General features: G+C 35.7%; 1 protein-coding gene across 3 annotated transcripts in view; it reads left to right on the top strand.

Annotated features, from left to right (window-relative positions):
• Window positions 1–21,101, top strand: part of LOC150096963 (VPS9 domain-containing protein 1-like) — a 453,159-nt gene that overhangs the window by 322,209 nt on the left and 109,849 nt on the right. For all 3 annotated transcript variants that reach the window (XM_090408053.1, XM_090408054.1, XM_090408055.1), the window contains one exon: window positions 9,413–9,749. In XM_090408053.1, coding sequence (XP_090264179.1) covers window positions 9,413–9,749 — 337 coding nt within the window. The remainder of the gene's footprint in view (window positions 1–9,412; window positions 9,750–21,101) is intronic.

Raw genomic sequence — 21,101 nt, 5'->3', positions numbered from 1 at the left:
TTGACAAGTAACAGACTGATTTGGAGGAAAATTGTAGATAGGAAGTTAGTAATGATGTAATTTTTTCATGTAGTACTGTCATATCCTGTACACCCCCTTGAGGGTACATGGCAGGAATTTGATGATGATGATGATGATAATATTTATTTGTTTTATCTGAAAAGTATGTAATAATTGGTATACAGATCACTAGCCGATTGAAACATTGTTGGTGAGATCATTGAGCTCACTTTGGTACACTTAATTTCTTGAAATCAGGCTCAAAAGGTGTAAGATACAGTCTTAAATCTGGACTTCCAGAAACCTGTATTTGAGAGCCTTCTCACTGAGCTGTTTGTATTCCTCACTGACATCTACCCAGAAGGTAATAAGATGCTCTCCTTGAAAAATCATAATTTAAAGACCAGTCGGTTGAAAGTTCGATTAACTGCTCTTTTTCATTGATTGATAGTTTAGCTTCTGAAGAATTCTTCATTGAAGGAATGTGCAATCCAATTGTTTTCTTTTCCATGTTGAGGGAAGTAATTATAAAAGAACACTTTGAGACCTTCCAAGTGACTTAAAATAATCTATTTTATGTTTTTGGATAGGTGCAAGTCATTCTCAGATAAGAAGTTTTGCAGAGTTTCAAAAACCTCAGGCTGAACTTTTTCAATACATGCTTTCCGAAAGTCCAGTTTTTTTAATTATTTACTTAATTTTGTCGGTTACCTTGAATATAGTGATTGAGTTGTTTTGAAGTCCCAAGTTGAGTTTGTTTATTTCTAGAAAAATATTCTGATAAATATGCAAGACTTTGGAGCAAGATGGAAACGATAAAGGGTTAAACTAAATTTATCATAGCTGTTTAAGTACTTTACCACGAGATAGCCAGCCACCTTATCTCCATATGCAAAAGTAATGTGCTATGAAGGCTGTTCATTTCTTCACACAGCACTTTAAACAATCTGGAGTTTTGTGGTTGTGACTTAATAAAATTTACAACTTTTACAGCCTCATCAAGAATGTCTTTCAGTTCACTAGGAAGAGGCTTGGATGCAAGAGTTTGTTTATGAATGCAGCAGTGATTCCATGATACATGGGGAGCTACTTCTTTAACTCAGCCATGTAGACCTATAAAACAACCTGACATGGACTTAACTCCGTCAGTGTATACACCACAACAATTTGACCAATTAATGTCCTTTTCAATGAAATAACCATGATCACATTAAAATATCTTCGCTTGCGGTATGCTCTGTCAATGGGTAAAAACACAACAGGTTTCTTCAATTTCATTTTCTGTCAAGTACCTTACAATGACGAGCAAAATAGATAAATCACTTTCATCACTATATTTAAATAATTTCATCATTTAAATCGCTACACTTTCATCAACCTGGATGGAAAAGAATTTACTTTTTTAATTCTATCTACTACTGCAGCTTCAACATCATCAGACATATCCTGAATTCTTCGAGACATTGTATTGTTTGAAAAAGATATAGTATCAATTTTGCCGGCGTTCTTCCCCAAACATACAAAAAAATGGCATCCTTAATACAAGGAGAAATTAAATCTTCTACTATGGTGTGGTTTTTACCACATTTAGTTATGTGATAAGCAATACAGTAGGAAGCCCCAACTGCATTCTCATTGTCTTTCTTTCCTGACGTCATGTATGAAGTTACATTTGGATACTTTTTCTAAGCACTGAAAATAATGTATTTGTTTTTATACATAGGATGTTTAGTTTCTAAATGTCACATGAGTAGAGATGATACTTCCCAACACACAACACACAAAGGGTTAGGACAGTCACCATCCCCTACAAATGAAAAACCCATATTTTATATACTCTTCACAGTATTTCCTTTTCTTCTGGGTAGTACCTCAGGCACATGCCTTTTTACTATCTCCCAGTGTGGGTGTACTCATAGCTGCAGACACGTGTTGAGAAGCACTTGGCGACGGGTTATAATCCACATCAAGTTTTAGTTTTTTAACCCTTCCTGTTTTCAACCACTGATCCATAACTGACATGCTGAAAAATCACTGACAATAATAATCGAAACTACGTTAAACATTAAATAAAAAACTACTTGAAAAGAATCACAATTAAAGACAACGAACTTACTTATACTCACTCAATAACTGAACTGATCAAACAGTCTGGCTATAGATGTATTTATATTTTTGGAGAAGTTCTAGTTGTCGCAAATGGAGGTCAATGGAAGGTTCGTTATCACAAAGGTCATTTCTTAGTAACATGCTATTGTTCTGGAAAGTAGGATGGGTGAACGCATGAGCTGTGCATAATGATTGGTAGAAGAGTGGTTTGGGAGAGGGGTTCATAGCCATGCCCTCACCAATCATCATTTGCTAATGTGAGCTAGTTTTGAAGTGTCTCCATTAGCAGTGATTAAAACTTAACCTTTATTGTTCCATAACTAACGTTTTGCATTTTGTTTACTTTACTTATTTTTCTGCCATTACTGATTATTTTTTGGGTACCCCTGAATGGCCTAGCATGTACCCCCAGGGGTATGCGTACCATCAGTTTGGAACCGATGTCATCATCATCATCAAATTCCTGACATGTACCCTCAAGGGGTCTACAGGATATGATAGTACCACATGAAAAATTTACACCATTACTAACTTTCTATCTACAATTTTCCTCCAAATCAGTCTATTTCTTGTCAAGACTCCAATATTATCATTATCAGATCTTATATTTCTATTGTCTAAGGCACATTGTACCGTATCAATCCCCTATATCTTAGTCTTCCTCTGGGTCGTTTTCCTGCCAACTTGGCAGAGAACACTTGTTTTGCTAATCTTTCCTTGCCCATTCTGTTTAAGTGACCATACCACCTGAAATTAGCTCTGCTAATGCATTTCTGGATGCTGACAATGTCATGTTCTTTCCTAATATCCTCATTTTTAATATGATATTGCCATTGATGCCATCTGTTCACGCCTCTAATCTTTCTCAGGACTCTGATATCTGCAGTCTCTAGTCTTCGGTCAAGTGTTTTACTTCTGACCCAGCTCTCAGATCCATAAGTTAAAACTGGTTTGAACACTGTCTTTTATACAGCTAATTTAGTGTTCTGACTAATTTCTCTCTTATTCCATATGAATTTGTTCATTTGACTTCCTACCATACCAGCTTTGTTGATTCTGTTGTCTATATCCATATTTAATTTACCATCTTCACTAAAAATTGTGCCTAAGTAGCTGAAATGTTTTACTTGTTCCACAGGTGGTTCCCCGTTCACAACACAGTTGACATTTTCAACAATTCTACCTATTTTCATTGTCTTTGTCTTTTTAATGCTGACCTTCATACCATATCTATTACAACAGTTATCCAATTTAGTCAGGGAATCTTGCAAACTTGTAGCGGATTTATTTAGAAGTATAACATCATCCGCATAAAGCAAAGAGCTGACATTAACATCTCCAATTCTGATATCATGCTTAATACCACTTTCCTTCATAATGTGATCCATATAGATAATGAATAACAGAGGGGATAATGTACATCTTTGTCTCACACCAGATTTAACATTAAACCATCTTCCTGTACTTCCTTCAATTCTAACTGCTGACTTACAACTCAAATACAGACTAAGTATTGCTTGATATAATGTCCCATTGACACCATATAACTGTAGCATATTGAATAGCTTCTCTCTTGGAACCTTGTCATATGACTTTCAGATCAGCAAAACTTAAATATAGATCTTTGTTATGTTCCCATGCTTTCTCGACTATTTGTCGTAAAGTGAAGATCTGATCCTGACAGCCTCTATTTGGCCTGAATCCAGTTTGTTCTTCACCAAGCCTTTTCTTCCACAATTCTTCTCAACTGTTTCTCAAGTATACTTGCATATATCTTACCAGGAACACTCAGTAGAGAAATACCTCTGTAATTCTTGCATTCGGTTTTATTTCCCTTTTTATATATGGGCACTATTAGAGCTCTACTCCAATCATCAGGAATTCGTCTCTCTCTCCAGGCTTTCTGAACTATGCAGTGCAGCCACTGTAAGACTTTTATACCACCATAGTTCAGTATTTCTGGTTGAATATCATCTACTCCTGCTGCCTTTCCACATTTCGAGCCTTTGATGGTTTTTTCTACTTCAAGTATGGATATGTATTCCTGAGTGTATGCCTGTTGGGTGCTTTTTACCACTGTGCTATCACTGCTTGTTTCATTTAGCAATTTCTCGAAGTAATTACTCCATACTTCAAGAATATATTTTTCTCCTGTTTTCATGTAAACTTTATCATCTCTAACTCCTTTTACAGCAGCTCTTTCCTCCATTTCTAAGCTTCTTCAACAACCTTCAGAATATCTTACCACCTTCTTGATATTTATTTTATATGTTCTTGCCCAAGTTCTCCCATGACTTTTGTTTAGCTAGTTTTACACAGTGTTTCGCTTTCTTACATTTGTCTCTGTATTCTCTAAGAGCAAAAGCTAACATTTGCCAGGAACTTTTGATGTGATTTCTTCTTTTCCTTCACTACCTCTTGTGTCCACCATGGAGTCCTGATTTTTTCATCTTTGCAGACAACCTCACCACATGCCTCTCTGGCGGAATCAATCAGGGTTTTCTTCAAGGCTTGTCACTGAATCTCCAAGGTTTGGTTCCTGTTCTCAAACTCTTTCATTTTTTCTGCGATAATCTTTGTGTATTTTCGGGAATTCGTTCCTCTATCCAGGCTTTCTGAACTATGCAGTGCAGCCACCGCAAGTCTTTTATGCCACCATAGTTCAGCATTTCTGGTCGAATATCATCTACTCCTGCTGCCTTTCCACATTTCAAGCCTTTGATGGCTTTTTCTACTTCAAGTATGGATATGTATTCCTGACTGTTGAGTGTTTTTTACCACTGTGCTATCACTGCTTGTTTCATTTAGCAATTTTTCAAAGTAATTACTCCATAAATGTTTATTTAATAATTTCAGAAGATCATGATGCTATTTCAGGTAAGCTAATCTGGTAATAAGTTTAAACAGAATAAAGAAAAATAAGAAAATTGAAAACTTATTTTGGCATTCAAAAATGTACTGCATATAAACTATTGACATGGATAAGAGGATGGCTGAATGACAGATATCAAAAAGTGGTGTATGGGAGGGGAGGGGGAAGTAGCACAGGGTTTAATCTTGGGGGAAGGGTTGAGTAGACGATTTGAGAATACACACTGCGCATCACATATGACCTATGACTGAGCATCTACAATGATCGCTAATTCATAAGTAGTATAGAAATAGAAGACATGACACAACATAAATTTAAAAAAATGAATTTTAATTAGGAAAAGATTTTTGGAAATTTTTCCAGTGTTCTTTTTTATTTTTTCCTTGTGGGGGAAGGGCCCCCCCTCTGGGTTTGCCTCAAGGAAAGATTTGACATCGGACATACAGTTACTTGCTGATGACTCACTCAGTAATACCTGTTAATCTCTTAAATCTTTATTTAATATTTTCAGAAGATCATGATGCTATTTCAGGAAAGCTAATCTGGAATAAGCGTAAACAGAATTAAGAAAAATAAGAAAATTGAAAATTTATTTTGATATTCCTAAATGTATTGTATATCTATATCTCTGTTTCTGTAAGCAGATAATCAGCTTGTTCATCTTAAGGAAAAAATTTTGATACCAGTTAAGCCTCATCAGACTTAGGTTAAGGGTTATTCAGAAGTGTGTGAAGCATTTTAAACATTTGCCACAAGTAAACTATGTAACAGATAGTGGTAAGTTTTAAAAACAAAAGAATGACAAACTCTTCAAGTTTGTTTGAGGAAACCGCCTGTGTGTAGTTGCCGTGGTTTGCTGCTAGGAGGCAAAAGTAGTAAAGATGGCCCTGAGTAAGTGTGAGAAGTCATTTTGTGTATTAGAATATACAAGAACCGCATTTGTTCTGACAGTGCAGTGACGATTTCAAGCAGAATTCCAGATGGAACCACCTGTGCACAACAGTATCAAGAAGTGGTATGAGAAATTCCAGGATGAAGGCTGCCTGTGCACCACTTCTTGGCCAGGATGTCCACAGCCAAATAAAGAAACTGTGGATCATGTTAGAGAAGCCTATGCATGCAGCCCACAGAAGTCCACTACACGTGCAAGTTTAGAAGGGCTCTCGCAACCAACAGTGTGGGAAATTCTTCATAGGAGACTAAAGATTAAACCCTTCAAGCTTCAGCTGCATCAGGCCTTCAGCATTATAATGACAAAGAAGTGCATCTTAATTTCTGTACAGAAGAGGTTTAAAGTTGACAGTTTTGCGAAGTCACTCATCTTTAGCGACTAAGCAACTTTTTGTGAGTGGGGGGGGGGAGATGAATCAGCACAATGTGTGAATCTTTAGGACTGAAAATCCCAATTGTGCAAATCGCAGTGCCTTTTGCACAATTTTGAAGGTGTATGGGCCATTTTTCTTCTCAGAACCCACCATCACAGGGATGACATACATGAATATGTTGGAGAACTGGCTTATTCCACAGCTTAATGAAGACAGTGATGATTACATCTTTCAATAAGACAGCTGTCCGACTCATTACCACATTGAAGTGTGAAGGTACCTCAACGAAATCTTGCCACAACATTGAACAGGTGATGCATTAATGTGATGCCACCCTGGTCATTGGATTTAACCCCCATGTGACTCTTTCTTGTGGGGATTTGTGAAGGATACTTTTTTTTATGTACTTCCACTCCCTGCTAATCTCATGGAACTTCAGTCGATCGGTGTCATGGCTCTTACACTGATTGACCATGACATTTTCGAACACATGTGGAACAAAATGCATTATCGACTAGATGTCTGCCACATCAGGAAAGGTGGATACATTGAGCATTTGTGAGGTATGTAAAAAAAATTGGGCAGTTTACCTTTATTTTAGAGTAAAAAAATATAGTATCTGTTGTGCAAATTTATCAGTGGTGAATGTTTTAAAATGTTTTATGGACTTCTGAATAACCCTGTATAATCCACTTAATAAAAGTAAAAAAAAAAAAATGCAAAAAAAAAAAAAAAAAAAAAAAAAAAAGAAACAACACAGCCCACAGACATGTTTCAAATAAAGTGGAAACTTAATTTAAGAGTCTGAAAATTAATTGCGGACTTCAGAGTGGTAATTTTGCTTTTATTTATTTATTATTTTTATTTTTTTTATGAGGCTCCCAACCACAAAAGGTTTATTTGCTGGCCTGGTTGGCCAAGTGGTCAGCATATCCGCTCTCCAAAAAAAAGACTGTGGGTTCAAATCTTGCCATGAGCATGAATGTTTGTGATTGTCTATGAAAGTACTAGTGGTAATGATGGGCTGTAAATGGAATTGGTGTAGATGGTGATAATAGTAGTTTCGGTTTGTTGTCATTGGTGGATTGAGTGGTGGAGGCAGAGTTGTAGAGTAGGTGCCCTCCCTCAATGTGTCTTTGGACTCTCTGGAGGTGTTACGTAATAATAATAATAATAAGCCTATAGCACATTCATACTGTGGGTGAGCTGAGAATTTTTTCTATTGTTTTTATTTATTTTTTACATATTCCAGAAACCCATTCTAGAGGCCAAACATGGAACTTTTTCATGCCACTTCAAAAATCAAGTAAGCAGTACCGTAGTCTCACACCGGGTGATGACATTCATCTCCCACCTAATGATGGGATTTTTGCACTTTCTCCAGTTGGTGAGAGTGATCACCTGGGTTGTGGCTAGCCATATGCGACTTCTGTGAGGAAAGGATATATGTGAAATTGTAAGGCTGGCGATTATGACAATCTTAGGAGCCAGCTTGGAGCTATAGCACGGAATAAGGAGTTGAGCGGTAAAAAAATAAATGCTGCTTGGGAATTGACAAAGAAATACATAACAGCAACAATGTGTGAATGTATTCCAAAGGGCAAAAGGCTGAATAAGGTAGGTGTAAAATGGATAAATTGAGGGGCTTAAGCATGAAATCTGGAAAAAGAAGGTACTTTGGAGGAAGGTAATAATCAGTTACATGAAGATTATAAAGAACAAGCCAGGAGAGTGACTCGGTTAGTAAGGAAAACAAAAGTGCAATATGAGCAGAAATTGGCAACTCAGGCAAAGAAAAAACCTAAGGAGTTTTTTAGGTATGTAGCAAATAGAAGGAAGAATGCTCACAGTAAGATGATGTTAATGAATGAAAATGGTAGAATGGTAACTGCTGCAAAAGACATTGTTGAGGTATTCAGTGATCAATTTATAAGGATGTTTTATCCTGATCAGAGTGGAATCATGAGGAACTTAAATGTAGATCACATAGGAGAGGATGGCTTAATTGTGAGTGAGCAGGAAGTAGTCAAGGAAATAAATAACCTTGATGTCAATAAGGTGATAGGATTTGATGACATATCACCACTCGTCTTAATCATTGTAAAACTCTTAAGAGTTTTACAACAGCACAGGTTCCAAAGGAATGGAAGGAGGGTAAAATGTTCCACTGCGTAAAGGTGATGATAAGGCTGTAGCTTCAAATTATAGGCTAATCTGTATATCTGAAGTTGTGATGAGAAGTAGGATACAGAAATGGGTTGATAACAGCAATATTTTCTGTGGTTATCCGCATGGGTTTGTTATAGGGAGATCATGTTTTAAAAACAAAATAAAAGAAAAACTAAACAGCTATAAACAAAAATGGATTGAACATGTTAACCAAATGGCCAACACCTGACATCCTAAACAAATACTAATATATAAGCCAATTGAAAGGCAGGGTAGACCTCAAAAAAAGATATTGGATGGATAATGAGACCGGAACAGACCAATATTGTCTATACCCTTAATTAGTGTTATGATGATGATGATGTTTTACTTCTTCTTCTTCTTCTTCTTCGCGTTATTCCTGCTTCCTATGCAGGGTCCGCGTGTTACTTAGATGCGACTACTTGTTAGTACTACTCCCAACCGACCCGTCGCCTGGTCTGCCGCTGGGGGGGGGGGATATATTTTTGATTGTAGAGGTGTATGTTCACGGGGCCGGTTTGCCTGTTTGCGGGATGAAAAACGCCAGATAAACTGGCGGAAAAAAACCCTACTGACCGTGCCCAAGACCGGCTAACTTGGCTATGCCTGAGGAAGATCCTCAAATTCCTCACGTCTACAACAGGAATCGAACTTGGGACACTCCTTCCCCAGTCATATGGTTGCGAAGCGCAAAGCCACTAGGCTAACCGCGCGGTATGATGATGATGTTTTACTAGCTTACTTATATGCTATGTTAAATAAACTGAAACAATGCCCAATTAAATAAAGCAAAATCATTGGTATCTATCTATATGTTTACTATTTTTTTATATATAGATGAATATAGTTATATATTTTTTTATTATTATTGAAAATAAACCTTAGCTTTTTTTTTTCTTTCTCATTATTGTTGAAGGTAACAAAGATGAGACACATTCATTTTATAAGAGTGATGAAATCTCTAGTCATTTTCAAGATTCAAAATTATCATCATTACCCAGCAGTGAAGAGCCTCAGCTTTATGATGCCCAACAAAGTAATGTGGTTTTTTCTGACAGAAACATTAAGCACAAACATATACAAGATATTCTGAAGGATATTGTGAAAGATATTCGTTGTTTATCTGAAACTTTATTAGAGATGTTGCAACAAGTATATGATGATTTTACGAGTAATTTTGAGAGTGTGTGCTATCAGACAGTATTGTGTTACCTTCTGGAATTCCTATGGGAGTCTCTCTTTATATTATTCAGGTATGCTGATTCATGCATATATGAATATATTACTTATTTATGTACAATCTTATTTCAGTATTTTATATAAATGACTGATAATTTGTGCAATTTTGTTACAAGCTGATACTTCACAGAATCCTGGGGTCATTATTATTTTGCAAAACATGCAGGCCTGAGAACACCCTCAATTTTGTAGACATGACAGACTTTCTCATATCTTTAGCATACTCTAGCACACCATCCTGAAGCTAATTCTGGAATGAATAAAAGTTAAACATATTATTATTACCTGACACCTCCAGTGAGACCACAGACTCATCGAAGGAGGGCACCTACTCTACAGTTCTCTGTCTCCACCACTCAATCCACCAATGAACTGCAACTACACTAATGCCATCTGCTGCCCATCACCACTAGTATTTTCACAGACAATCACAAACATCCATGCCCGTGGCAGGATTTGACCCTGCAGCCTTTTGTCAGGAGAGCAGATATCCTAACCACTCAGCCAACCAGGCTGGCTAACATACATTATTAAATTCATTAAGTTAAGTACTATGTCAAGTTAAGAACACTTCATGTGTTCTTAATGATAATTTATAAACATAAGACTGATTTAACTTATGTATATATTTTATTGGTATAAAATTTTCATCCTAGTTTCAAGGGCATATTCTGTATGACTTTCAAATTAAACAACAAGAACAGAAACCAGTATATTCAACAATGAAATGTACAAACTTCATGTGCATGATGTAGAGCATCATGGTCAAAATTAACTTTAAGAAGAGATTTTGTTTAAAAAAAAAAAAGTTTAAATAAAATATTAATTTAAATTAATTCTGGAATTTATGGAGAACTATTTCCCATAAGAGGGATAATTTAAGTTCATCATTTCTATTTAAAATTGGTCAGTGGAACTTAACATAGTCTACTGCTTCCACTCACCTGACCCTAACACCTGCTGCAAATGAGTCACAGAAATTATTTTCACTGGTATAAAAGCCTTCGTCCCCTATTCAACCCATATTGATCTAACACAAATATCTTTGACCAAATTATGATAATTCATACTGGCAAGGAATTTCATACACTCCAGGGTGGGCTAAAGGTGGAAGTTTATCTTTAGCACCTAGAAAAGTATATATCTTGTTGATAGGCCAACAAATCTAAGTAGTTTGGCCCTGTGTCTTTGTGAAATCTGACACAGTCTGCCAGAGAATGATTAATTTAGAATCCCCTGCTTTTGACCTTCTCTGGTTCAAGGTTTCCTTGCCCTATTTAGTAATATTCATTTGTTGTATTTACCACTCTTCAAACACTGATAGGTGTTTACTGTCTCCAAGCACGTTCCTTTCCATGAAACTCGGCCACCTGCAATCCAAATAGTGAGATCATCTTCCTGGGCAACCTCAATGTCCACAATTCCAACTGCCTCCCCTACTCCAACACCGCCAACTAAGCAGGACAAGAAGCAGAATTCTTTGCTATAAATAATGACCTAACACAAATCATACATCTATCCACTCGAATTCCTGATAACCCTCTTCCCTCTCCAAATACTCTGGATCTCTTTTTGACCAGTTCTCCTTCTAGATACATTATAGAGGTCACCTCTCCGATCATTGTACTCAGCAGTGGTTCCACTCAGTGACAGGCCCACCCTACCACGGAGAGGAATCCTCAGCACTGACTCTGCCCAATGGCAGGCTCACCACCCAGCAATGGCCTACTCAGAGACAGGCAAACCCCTCCCCCCAAGCAGAGCCTCTCATATCCATATGCAGCAACCATCTCAATATCAAAGCACATCAGTGGGAACCAGACTCAGAGGTGATCTCCCTGTGCAGCAACCATCTTAATGTAAAATCACATCAGTGGGAACCAGACTCAGAGGTCATCAGAGGATAATACCAAAGTTGAAGTAATGCAGAAGTCATATTTTCATATACGAGTAGCCAAAAGGTGTCACACCTTATTATTAAAATACTTTGAATTAGAGATAGTTGTTGTAAACTGTTCCACTTGGTTATACTATAAATTAAAGATGCCAAGAAATTATATTATTGGCTTAATCCTTTATCCAAGTGTAAGCAAACAAGTTTGCACCTGAACTATTTTCAGGACTGGGGCAACTCGTAAAAGAAGCTAATGATTTCATAGTTCAGGCACAAAGTTGTTTGCTTACACTTGGATAAAGGATTAAACCAAGAATATAATAATCTCTTGGTATCTTTAATTTATAGTATAATCAAGTAGAAAAACTTACAATGCCATTGATGTGTTTATAGGTCTTTCTGCCTCTCATATATAGAATCAGTATCAAAAAATAAATAAAATAAAATACCTTTGGAGACACCTTTAACATAATTTTTTATGGCATTTGTGACTTATAACATTTATTACACACATGTATTCACAAGAATATAATAATTTTATTATTTTATTACTGCAAATATTTTGATATGTATTAGCATAATTACAAAGTGATGCTAGAACAAAAAATGTTAATTCTAAATAGGGCCAGATGCCATCTGGTGAATGGTTACAATAAAATAAGATAACAATAAAGCCCAAACTTAAAATTAAGTGATTTGAAATAATAAATTTAGTTTAATCCTTTATCCAAGTATAAGCAAACAAAGTTTGTGCCTGAAGTATCTTCAGGACTGAAGCAACTCGTGGTAAAGGTGGACCATGCTCTCATCACTCCTTATCTCAGTATCTTACATAATGCAAAGCACATCTCCTTGCTGACATGTATAATGCTATGCATTAAGGGAAGGGCCACTACCCAGACCGGTTTCGACCTTTATTGAGATCTCGTCGGTGGGAGCCAGACCTAGAGGTGGTGATGCTAAGGCAGAAGCAATGGAGAGGTCATATTTACCTATACGAGTGGCCAAAAGGTGTACCATCTTATTATTAGATTACTCTGGATTTAGAGAAAGATGTTGGAAGTTTATTTTCCACTTGGTTAGACTATAATAAATTTAGTTTATTCCTTTATCCAAGTGTAAGCAAACAAAATTTGCACTTGAAGTATCTTCAGGACTGATTTGAAATAAAATTAAATTGAATTAGATAATGAAATGACAGCATTTTATTAAAGTAATTTTTTTTAAATTAATTATTGGGGGGATGCACTATTGTTTGCCATTTATGAGGATGAGATTCTCCCAAATCTTGACAATAGAGAGACAGTCATTCTGATTTAAATTTGGATGGGATATAAGTGCCTCAGCACTCTCTTTAAATAACTACTCAAATCTAAACCTTCACTGATGTAAAATGCAAGTCTTGGACCATAGGTTATTGTGGTCAATGTCCACTCCATGCTGAAGAAGGCCAGAATAATCAGGTTTATTGTTGTTAATATAAGATTGGTGTAGTCATTTTTCAACAGAATGTCCTGTTTATTATTATTATTATTACCCCAAGATCTCATGGAGTAAAAGACTCGTCTGGGAGGTCCTTTTATCACACACACACAGCTCATCATACCGTGTCTTAAACACACTCAAACTCCTTGCAGACACCACACTCTCAGGCAAGGCATTCCAATCATTCACAACTCTGTAAGAAAAAAACCTGCCTCTCACTCCCCCACTCACACCCTCTTTATACAGTTTCCAGGGACAACCTCTGGTTCTCCCCTGATCTCTCACTATTCTCTGTAGAACTTCTCACCATTGATCCTATAACAACCCCTTACCAACTTGTAGGTCTCTATCATATCTCCCCTCTTCCTTCTCTCCACTAGACTCTGTAAATTACATCTTTTCAATCTTTCCTCATACTCGACATTCCAGAGGTCAGAAACTACCTTAGTCAGTCGCCTTTGGACCTTTTCCAACATCTCTTCATCCTTCTTAAAACCAGGTGACCAAATCTGGGCACAATAGTCCATGTGTGGGCTAATGTAAGCCTTATACAATGGAACAAGAATCTCCCTACTTCTACACGTCAGTGTCCTCCACATCATTCCCAGAAGTCTTTGTGTTGTCTTCACAATTTTGGCAATGTGTCCCCTAAATTTTAGATCCTTATCCACTATCACCCCCAGATCTCTTATTTCCTCTACTTCCAACAATATATTCTCACCAAGCATAAATTCTGCATCCCCTCTTTGTTTTCCAAATTTGAAACCTTACATTTTGCAACATTGAACTCACATCCCCATTTCCCTGCCCAATCACTCAATTTATCCAAGTCTTCTTGGAAGGCCACAACATCTTCACTATTCTTTATGGTTCGTCCCACCTTTGCATTCTGCAAACAACTGAATATCTCCATCCAAATCTTCGCCAATATCATTAATATACAAGTTAAACAGTAATGGCCCTAAAACAGACCCCTGAGGCACTCCACTAGTGACTTTCCTTTTCCTGGATATCACATCCCCATACACAACTTGTCTCGGAGATGCCTGCAATGTATGGGTAGGGCTCTGTACAGGTTCAGAAAAATTAATTCTTTTTTACATTTAATTTAATATAATACTGTGTGTCATTTCATTATCTAATTTCATTTAATTATTTTTCAAATTAGTTTACCCAAAGTATGAATGGAGGCACTCACACATGAACTTGGTAATCACCAGGAGAGAGAGAGAGAGAGAGAGGGCTATTTATCTTTTGTGGATGGTAACCAAGAAGAAATTTTGTTAATAGGGAAAAATGTAGGAACTAAGTTGTATCTTTTAATGATCTTAGCAGTCATCTCAGAGATGCCTGCAATATATGGGTAGGGACTCTGTACAGATTCAGAAAAATTAATTATTTTTTACATTTAATTTAATATAATAATGTGTGTCATTTCATTATCTAATTTCATTTAATTATTTTTCAAATTAGTTAATTTTAAATTTGGGTTTTATTGTTATTTTATTGTAACTGCCCACTAGGTGGCATTGCACATAGCTCAGCTCTGTAAATAGGATTAGCATTCTTTGTTCTAGCTTCACCTTGTGATTATTCTGATGCACTGATGATGAGTAGTTAGTTTCTGGTCAAAATATTTGCAGTAATAAATAATAAAATTATTATATTCTTGTGAATGTGTCTAATAAACCTTCAACATAGAGAATGGTGGCACGAAACAGACCACCTCTGTATCACTGTCACAATGAGAGGTAGGTGACAGGAAAACTCTATAATTATGAATTATCTTATTGACACATGAATCAGGAAAGCTATTAGTAAGGAAGGTGGACTTAATGTGATTTATTTCTTGGAAGAGCAGCATTTCAGTGGATTAAAGAGAGTATGTTCAATGTATCTGAGTCTTAATTGTGCCATATTTTTGGCAATTTTGATGGTGTGAAAGAGGATGAATGTAAATTCCAGTATGTGTTTTCTTTCTAAAAACTGAGAAATGAAAGCTACTATCTGGTCGATAAAGTAATAGGAGATCTCTAAAAAATCAATCCGATTGTTCTCTTCTAACTCAAGAGTGAATTGCATATGATGGTGAAAAGTGTGGAGGGTCCATGCCAAACTATGAAATCATCATCAACATATCTGTATCATGAGGATGGTTTAAGAAGGATGCTATTCAGTATCCATTCTTCAAATTGTTCCATGAAGTAGTTAGTTAGTGAAGGTACATCAATGAGTAGTCCTCTTTCTCTCACACTAGCTAACTTCTTCATGGAATGACTTCAACAATGGATACTGAATAGTGTCCTAATGTTTATGTGGTTTGTCATGGATCCTGTACAATTCTACAGGAGTTCATCAATAAGATCAACACTTTTCACCATTATGTCCAGTTCACTCTTGAGTTAGCAGAGAACAGATTGATTTTTTAGATCTCCTATTATTTTGTCAACCAGGGATAGTCTTCATTTCTCAGTTTTTAGAAAGAAAGCACATATGACAGCTGGTGTAGGTAATGTGTGGCCTCCAGTGTGTCCCAGTTTCCTTGAAGTCTCTCTTATGATAACAGCATTAACATAATTTCTAATAGTGGAAGGAGGGCAGGAGAATTTCATTAAACAAGGGTTGAACTAGGACTGAAGCAGCCAATTAAAGATCAGTTAGTATCTCAGGATTAGTCATTAAAAAGGTAGGAGAAGCTAATTAGGACTCACATCCAGTAGTGGGAAGATAGCATTTTCATCCTCTATAGAGGACAGCATGTCTTTGCTAAAGGTAGGTTTTCATTTAATAATTCCTGAATTATATAACTCCTCTATTGGGTAGCATTTATAACAGTGAAACAGCAGATTTTGATAAATAAATGGATATAAAATGATACTTCTGGATTTTGCCAAGGCATTTGACATGATTCTATGCTGGAAGTCGTTATGTTATGGGCCAAGTGACTAATAGGTCATTATTCATAGGTCATTTATAATGCTGGCCATTATAAATAATGACCAAAATGGCCATGCAGCCTGATAAATATTGATTAATTTATTAAATTGACCAGACATTATGAATAAAGCTACATTCCTTTTGAGCAATTTGATTTTCAAAAAATAAAACTTACAAAAAAAAGTATTACAATATCCGTATATGATGTTTATATGTTATGGGCCAAGCCACTTTGGTTTTTGACTCTTTCACTTTTTCTATCATTGTCAAATACGCTGATTTTGTAAAAATTTGAGTGACCTGGGCATAGTTCCCTTCACATCTCCCGACAAAAAGAAATCCGAAGAATCTCTCCTCCCCAGCCCCTACCACTTCTAATACTGCCAAAAAAGGTACCATTATTATCATTTTGCCTGACCAGATGAGAGCAGTATTCATATTGACCTGTCGATGTGATAAATTATGATAAACAATGTGAAATTTATTACAGTGCCTGATTTTGTTTGTCATTATTCATAATGGCTGGGCATTATACATAAATAATGCCCTCATTAATCATTTAGTCCATAACAGTTATACAAACTCAGGAATGCAAAATAGGCTTGTGATATGGATAGGAGAATAGCTGAATGACAGGTATCAGAGGAAGTAATGTATGGGAGTGGTGAGTTGAGGATGATGTGTGGTAACCTGTTGGAGGATGACCAACAGGTTACCACACAGTTCTATTCTTATGCTATTCTTGCTTAACTTGTATGTTAAGCAAGAATAACTTAAGTTGTATATTATTGTCCATATATTATGATATATATGGGCAATAATATTTGCTAAAACAAAGTTAGAGAGGATTATAAGGGGTATCATGGGGAGGGTGACATGTACTGTTTAATGTTTAGATCAGTATAGAAAGCTAAGTAAATTTTTCATATTTTAATTAATAATATTAGGTTCATTTGTGGTATTTTGTTTTATTATGAGTATGTGTGACAGATTGATTTAGTTACTAATTATGGGCTTTAATGGAATAAATACAGCACATATAAATAATTAAACAGCATGTTTAATCATCATTATGCGTAAAAAGGATTTAGGCCTAGTATGGCTTGTTCCAGCCTTAGAAGTCATCGTTTAAGAGTACGTCCGTCCTGGTTTTCTTTTTCCTAATGGCTTGTACTTTAAGGCTTATTTTGGTAATCTTTCTATTTTCATTCTTTGAATGTGTTCCATCCATTTATGTTTATATTTTTTAATTTTTTCTATTACTGGTTCTTGGTTTAATTCTTTCATAATTTCTTTGTTTCTTTTGTGATCAAATAGGGTATACTGTGCATTTTTTCTCATAAACTTCATTTCTGCTGTTATTAATCTTTGTTTGTCTTTTTTGTTTTATTGTCCAGATTTTGCTTCCATACATTAAGACTGGTAGGGCTAATGTATTGTACTTTTAGTCTGGTTTGTTTTTGAACTAGGTTTGGTTTAAATATAGAGTTAATTACACCTGTTATTTTTAAATATTTTGCAATTTTTACGTTTATATTTTTTTCATTTTCATCTGTGATCATACATCCTAGGTAGTTAAATGAATTCACCTGTTCTAAGATCTTGTTATCTATTACTATTTTAGTTCTTGCTGGATCTTGTCCTTTAAGAGCCATAGTTTTTGATTTTTCTGTTGTTATTATCATACCATAATCTTTGACTATCTCATTTAGATCTAAAATAGCTTTCTGTAAGTTATCTTCAGAATTTGTAATTATTATTTGGTCATCGGCAAAAAGGAGAGTGTTTAAGTTCACTGTAGGAGAAAGTTTAATTCCTTGATGTAAATTTTTATTCCATTTTATTATTATTTCATTTAAGTAAATATTAAAAAGAGTTGCTGAGAGAGGATATCAGAGGATATCCCTGTTGGACCCCTTGGTTTATCTCTCTCGTATATGATAGCTCGTGATTTAATCTTATTTGTATTTGATTATTTTCATATGTACTTGTGATAGCTTTTAGGATATTATTTGGTATTTGTCTTTCTTTTAATATGTTAAGTAATATGTTTCTTTTAACTTTGTCAAATGCTTTTTCAAAGTCAATAAATGCAATATGTGTTTATAAATTGTATTCTCTTCTTTTCTCTATTATTAATTTTAGGCAAAAGGCTGGGGTCTATACATGATCATCCTTTTCTAAATCTATTCTGTACTTCTAAAATAAAGTTTTTGGAATATTTCATTAGTTTGCTATTTAAGATTATTCTATATGTAAGAAGTACAGGAATTTAGTATACTGATACCTCTATAGTTTTTAAGGTCATCTCTATTACCTTTTTAAAAGATAGTTTAAAGTTTAAATTCTTTTAATGACTCCTATATTTCATTGCAGTCATTGAGACATTATCAGGGAAACAATATCAAAATTGCAAAAAAGATTAGACTGAAAGCCTAAACTCCTATGGGGAGGAGGGGGCTTTCTATGGGTGCTTTTGGCTAGCCTTAGCTGTGTTTGGCAGGGAAGCCTGAGAATTCAATTTTCCCAAATCATTTTATACAACTATATTTATTCAAGATTAGGCTGGTTTTTAATTCTGCTGCTGATTCTAAAAAAAAGTCTTTCCAATTTTTATTTTTTGGTTGAATCCCATTCTAAGTATCCAAGGAATGGTCAGCAAGCCCAGACTGACATTTATGGGGACAGATATATTTTTTATGTTCTTTTAAGCAGATGTTAGCAGATCTCCCAGTTTGACCATAAGATGCAGGAACAAGGAACATTGTAAACACCTGGAACCAATAAAGGAGGTAGAGGATCCTTGGGAGAGCAGATGTGGATAGTCAGCTTTAGATAAGGTTTTTAAAGGCTTGCAGAGATTGTACTTTTTTAGAGTTCTGGCTGTTTTATCTGAGGTGCCCTGGATATAAGGAACAGTGATAGCATGACTATAGTCAGCATGTTGTGAGGGATAGGAGGAACAATTAATTTGTTGAACTTTTTGGCATTGTAGCCATTGGACAGGAAAGTCTGATAAATTTAAAAGAGAGTTCAGCAGTAAAATCAGCCTTGGTAGAACAGAGATTTGAGGCTCTATTAACAGTCAGGTCAAGGCGATTGCAGATCGCATGCTACGAATCCAATCATCTGTCAAAGGAAGATGATTTACCAGCAATTTCATTCCTGCACATGTTGTCGGACTTTTCATAATGGTTTCTTCAATTGTAACTAATCTCACATTAAGGAGAGGGGGGGGGGATAGGTGAAAAGGAATGTTCTTTTCAGAATATATTAAAACACAATAATTAAAGGGAATGATATATTTCATTATTAGTTACTATACTTAATTTACTAAAAGATGTAAAGAATAGCAAATATAAAGAAGGGAAAGATTAGGCATGAATAAAATTACTTTCAGTACTGTAAAATGGAGTATGAATAAATGAGTATTTGCATCCGTAATATTATATGTGTGTTTGTGTTATAAGTATCTCGGGGTGGAGTGAAGAATATATGATTTTATAAACTCTATACTTTCATATTTGCATTTATGATGGACATAATTTAAAAAAAAAAATACTTACAAATAGATGGAAAGGGATTTGTTTGCGAAATATAAATCGCTAACAGCCCACTAGGTAAGCAAACAAAGTTTGCACCTGAAGTATCTTCTGGACTGAGGCAACTGGTGGTAAAGGTAGACCGAGCTCTCATCACTCCTTGTCTTAGTATCTCCCATAATGAGCACATCTCCTTGCTGACATGTATAATGCTCTGCAGTAAGGGAAGCGTAACTACCCAGACCGGTTATGACCTTTATTGAAGTCTCGTCAGTGGGAGCCAGACCCAGAGGTTGTGATACCAAGGTGAAAGCAATGGAGAAGTCATATTTACTTATACGAGTTGCCAGAAGGTGTCTCACCTTATTATTAAATTACTCTGGATTTAGAAAAAGATGTTGGAAGTTTTTTCACTTGGTTAGACTATAATAAATTTAGTTTAATCATTTATCCAAGTGTAAGCAAACAAAGTTTGCGGCTGATGTATCTTCAGGACTGAGGCAACTTGTGGAAAAGGTGCCCCAAAGCTGCACGAATTGCCTCAGTCCTGAAGATACTTCAGGCACAAACTTTGTTTACTTACACTGGGATAAAGGATTAAGCTAAATTTATTATAGTCTAACCAGGTGAAAAAAACTTCCAACATCTTTCTCTAAACCCAGAGTAATTTAATAATAAGGTGAGACACCTTTTGGCAACTTGTATAGGTAAATATATATGACTTCTCCATTGCTTCCACCTTGGTATCACCACCTCTGGGTCAGGTTCCCACTGACGAGATCTCAATAAAGGTCGAACCCTGTCTGGGTAGTGGCCCAGACCGGGTTCAAGATGTGTTTTGCAGTATGGGAGATACTATGACAAGGAGTGATGAGAGCTTGGTCCACCTTTACCATGAGTTGCCTCAGGCCTGAAGATACTTCAGGCACAAACTTTGTTTGCTTACACTTGGATAAAGAATTAAACTAAATTTATTATAAATATAATTCACTAACAGCTACAAGAAAAAGTAGTAGTTTTGTTGTATCACTGAATAAGGTACAGAGACATTTGCAGTCTGTGTAATATATTTGTCAATAAATAGTGCAAATTAGAGACCACTGGTATAAAAATGGCTACCTAATGAAACATTTCTCCTCCCACAGAAACTATGCTCCATAGACTCAAGCAAAACCATTTGTTGTACTGCAGAACACAGCATCTAAGTAAAAACAATTGACCTAACATTTGTCCAAATTTTCAATTACATGAAATAAATGTTTGTTTGATTGCATTTGAAATTTTTGATATCATTAAGACAGATTACAAATGCCAACCTCAAATAAAATTCTAACGAAAGAGTTGAAATAAACATGCCATATAAACTTTGTGTCAGTGAGGCCACCCGATACAGGAGAAGCACACAAGAAAGTGGCAGTAAAATTCTACCAAAAGGCTTGCAACTAATACAGCGTGAAAACTTTGCATCAGATCAGCCCACCTACACAACAGGGAAGTGGCACACAAAA

The sequence above is a fragment of the Typopeltis vanoorti genome, chromosome 18 (genome assembly GCF_054136105.1).
Source record: "Typopeltis vanoorti isolate ZY-2024b chromosome 18, IOZ_Tvanoo_1.0, whole genome shotgun sequence".
In the NCBI taxonomy this organism is placed as follows: domain Eukaryota; kingdom Metazoa; phylum Arthropoda; class Arachnida; order Uropygi; family Thelyphonidae; genus Typopeltis; species Typopeltis vanoorti.
The sequence above is the reverse complement of the archived record's forward strand: the minus strand, read 5'-3'. Positions and strand labels throughout refer to the sequence as shown.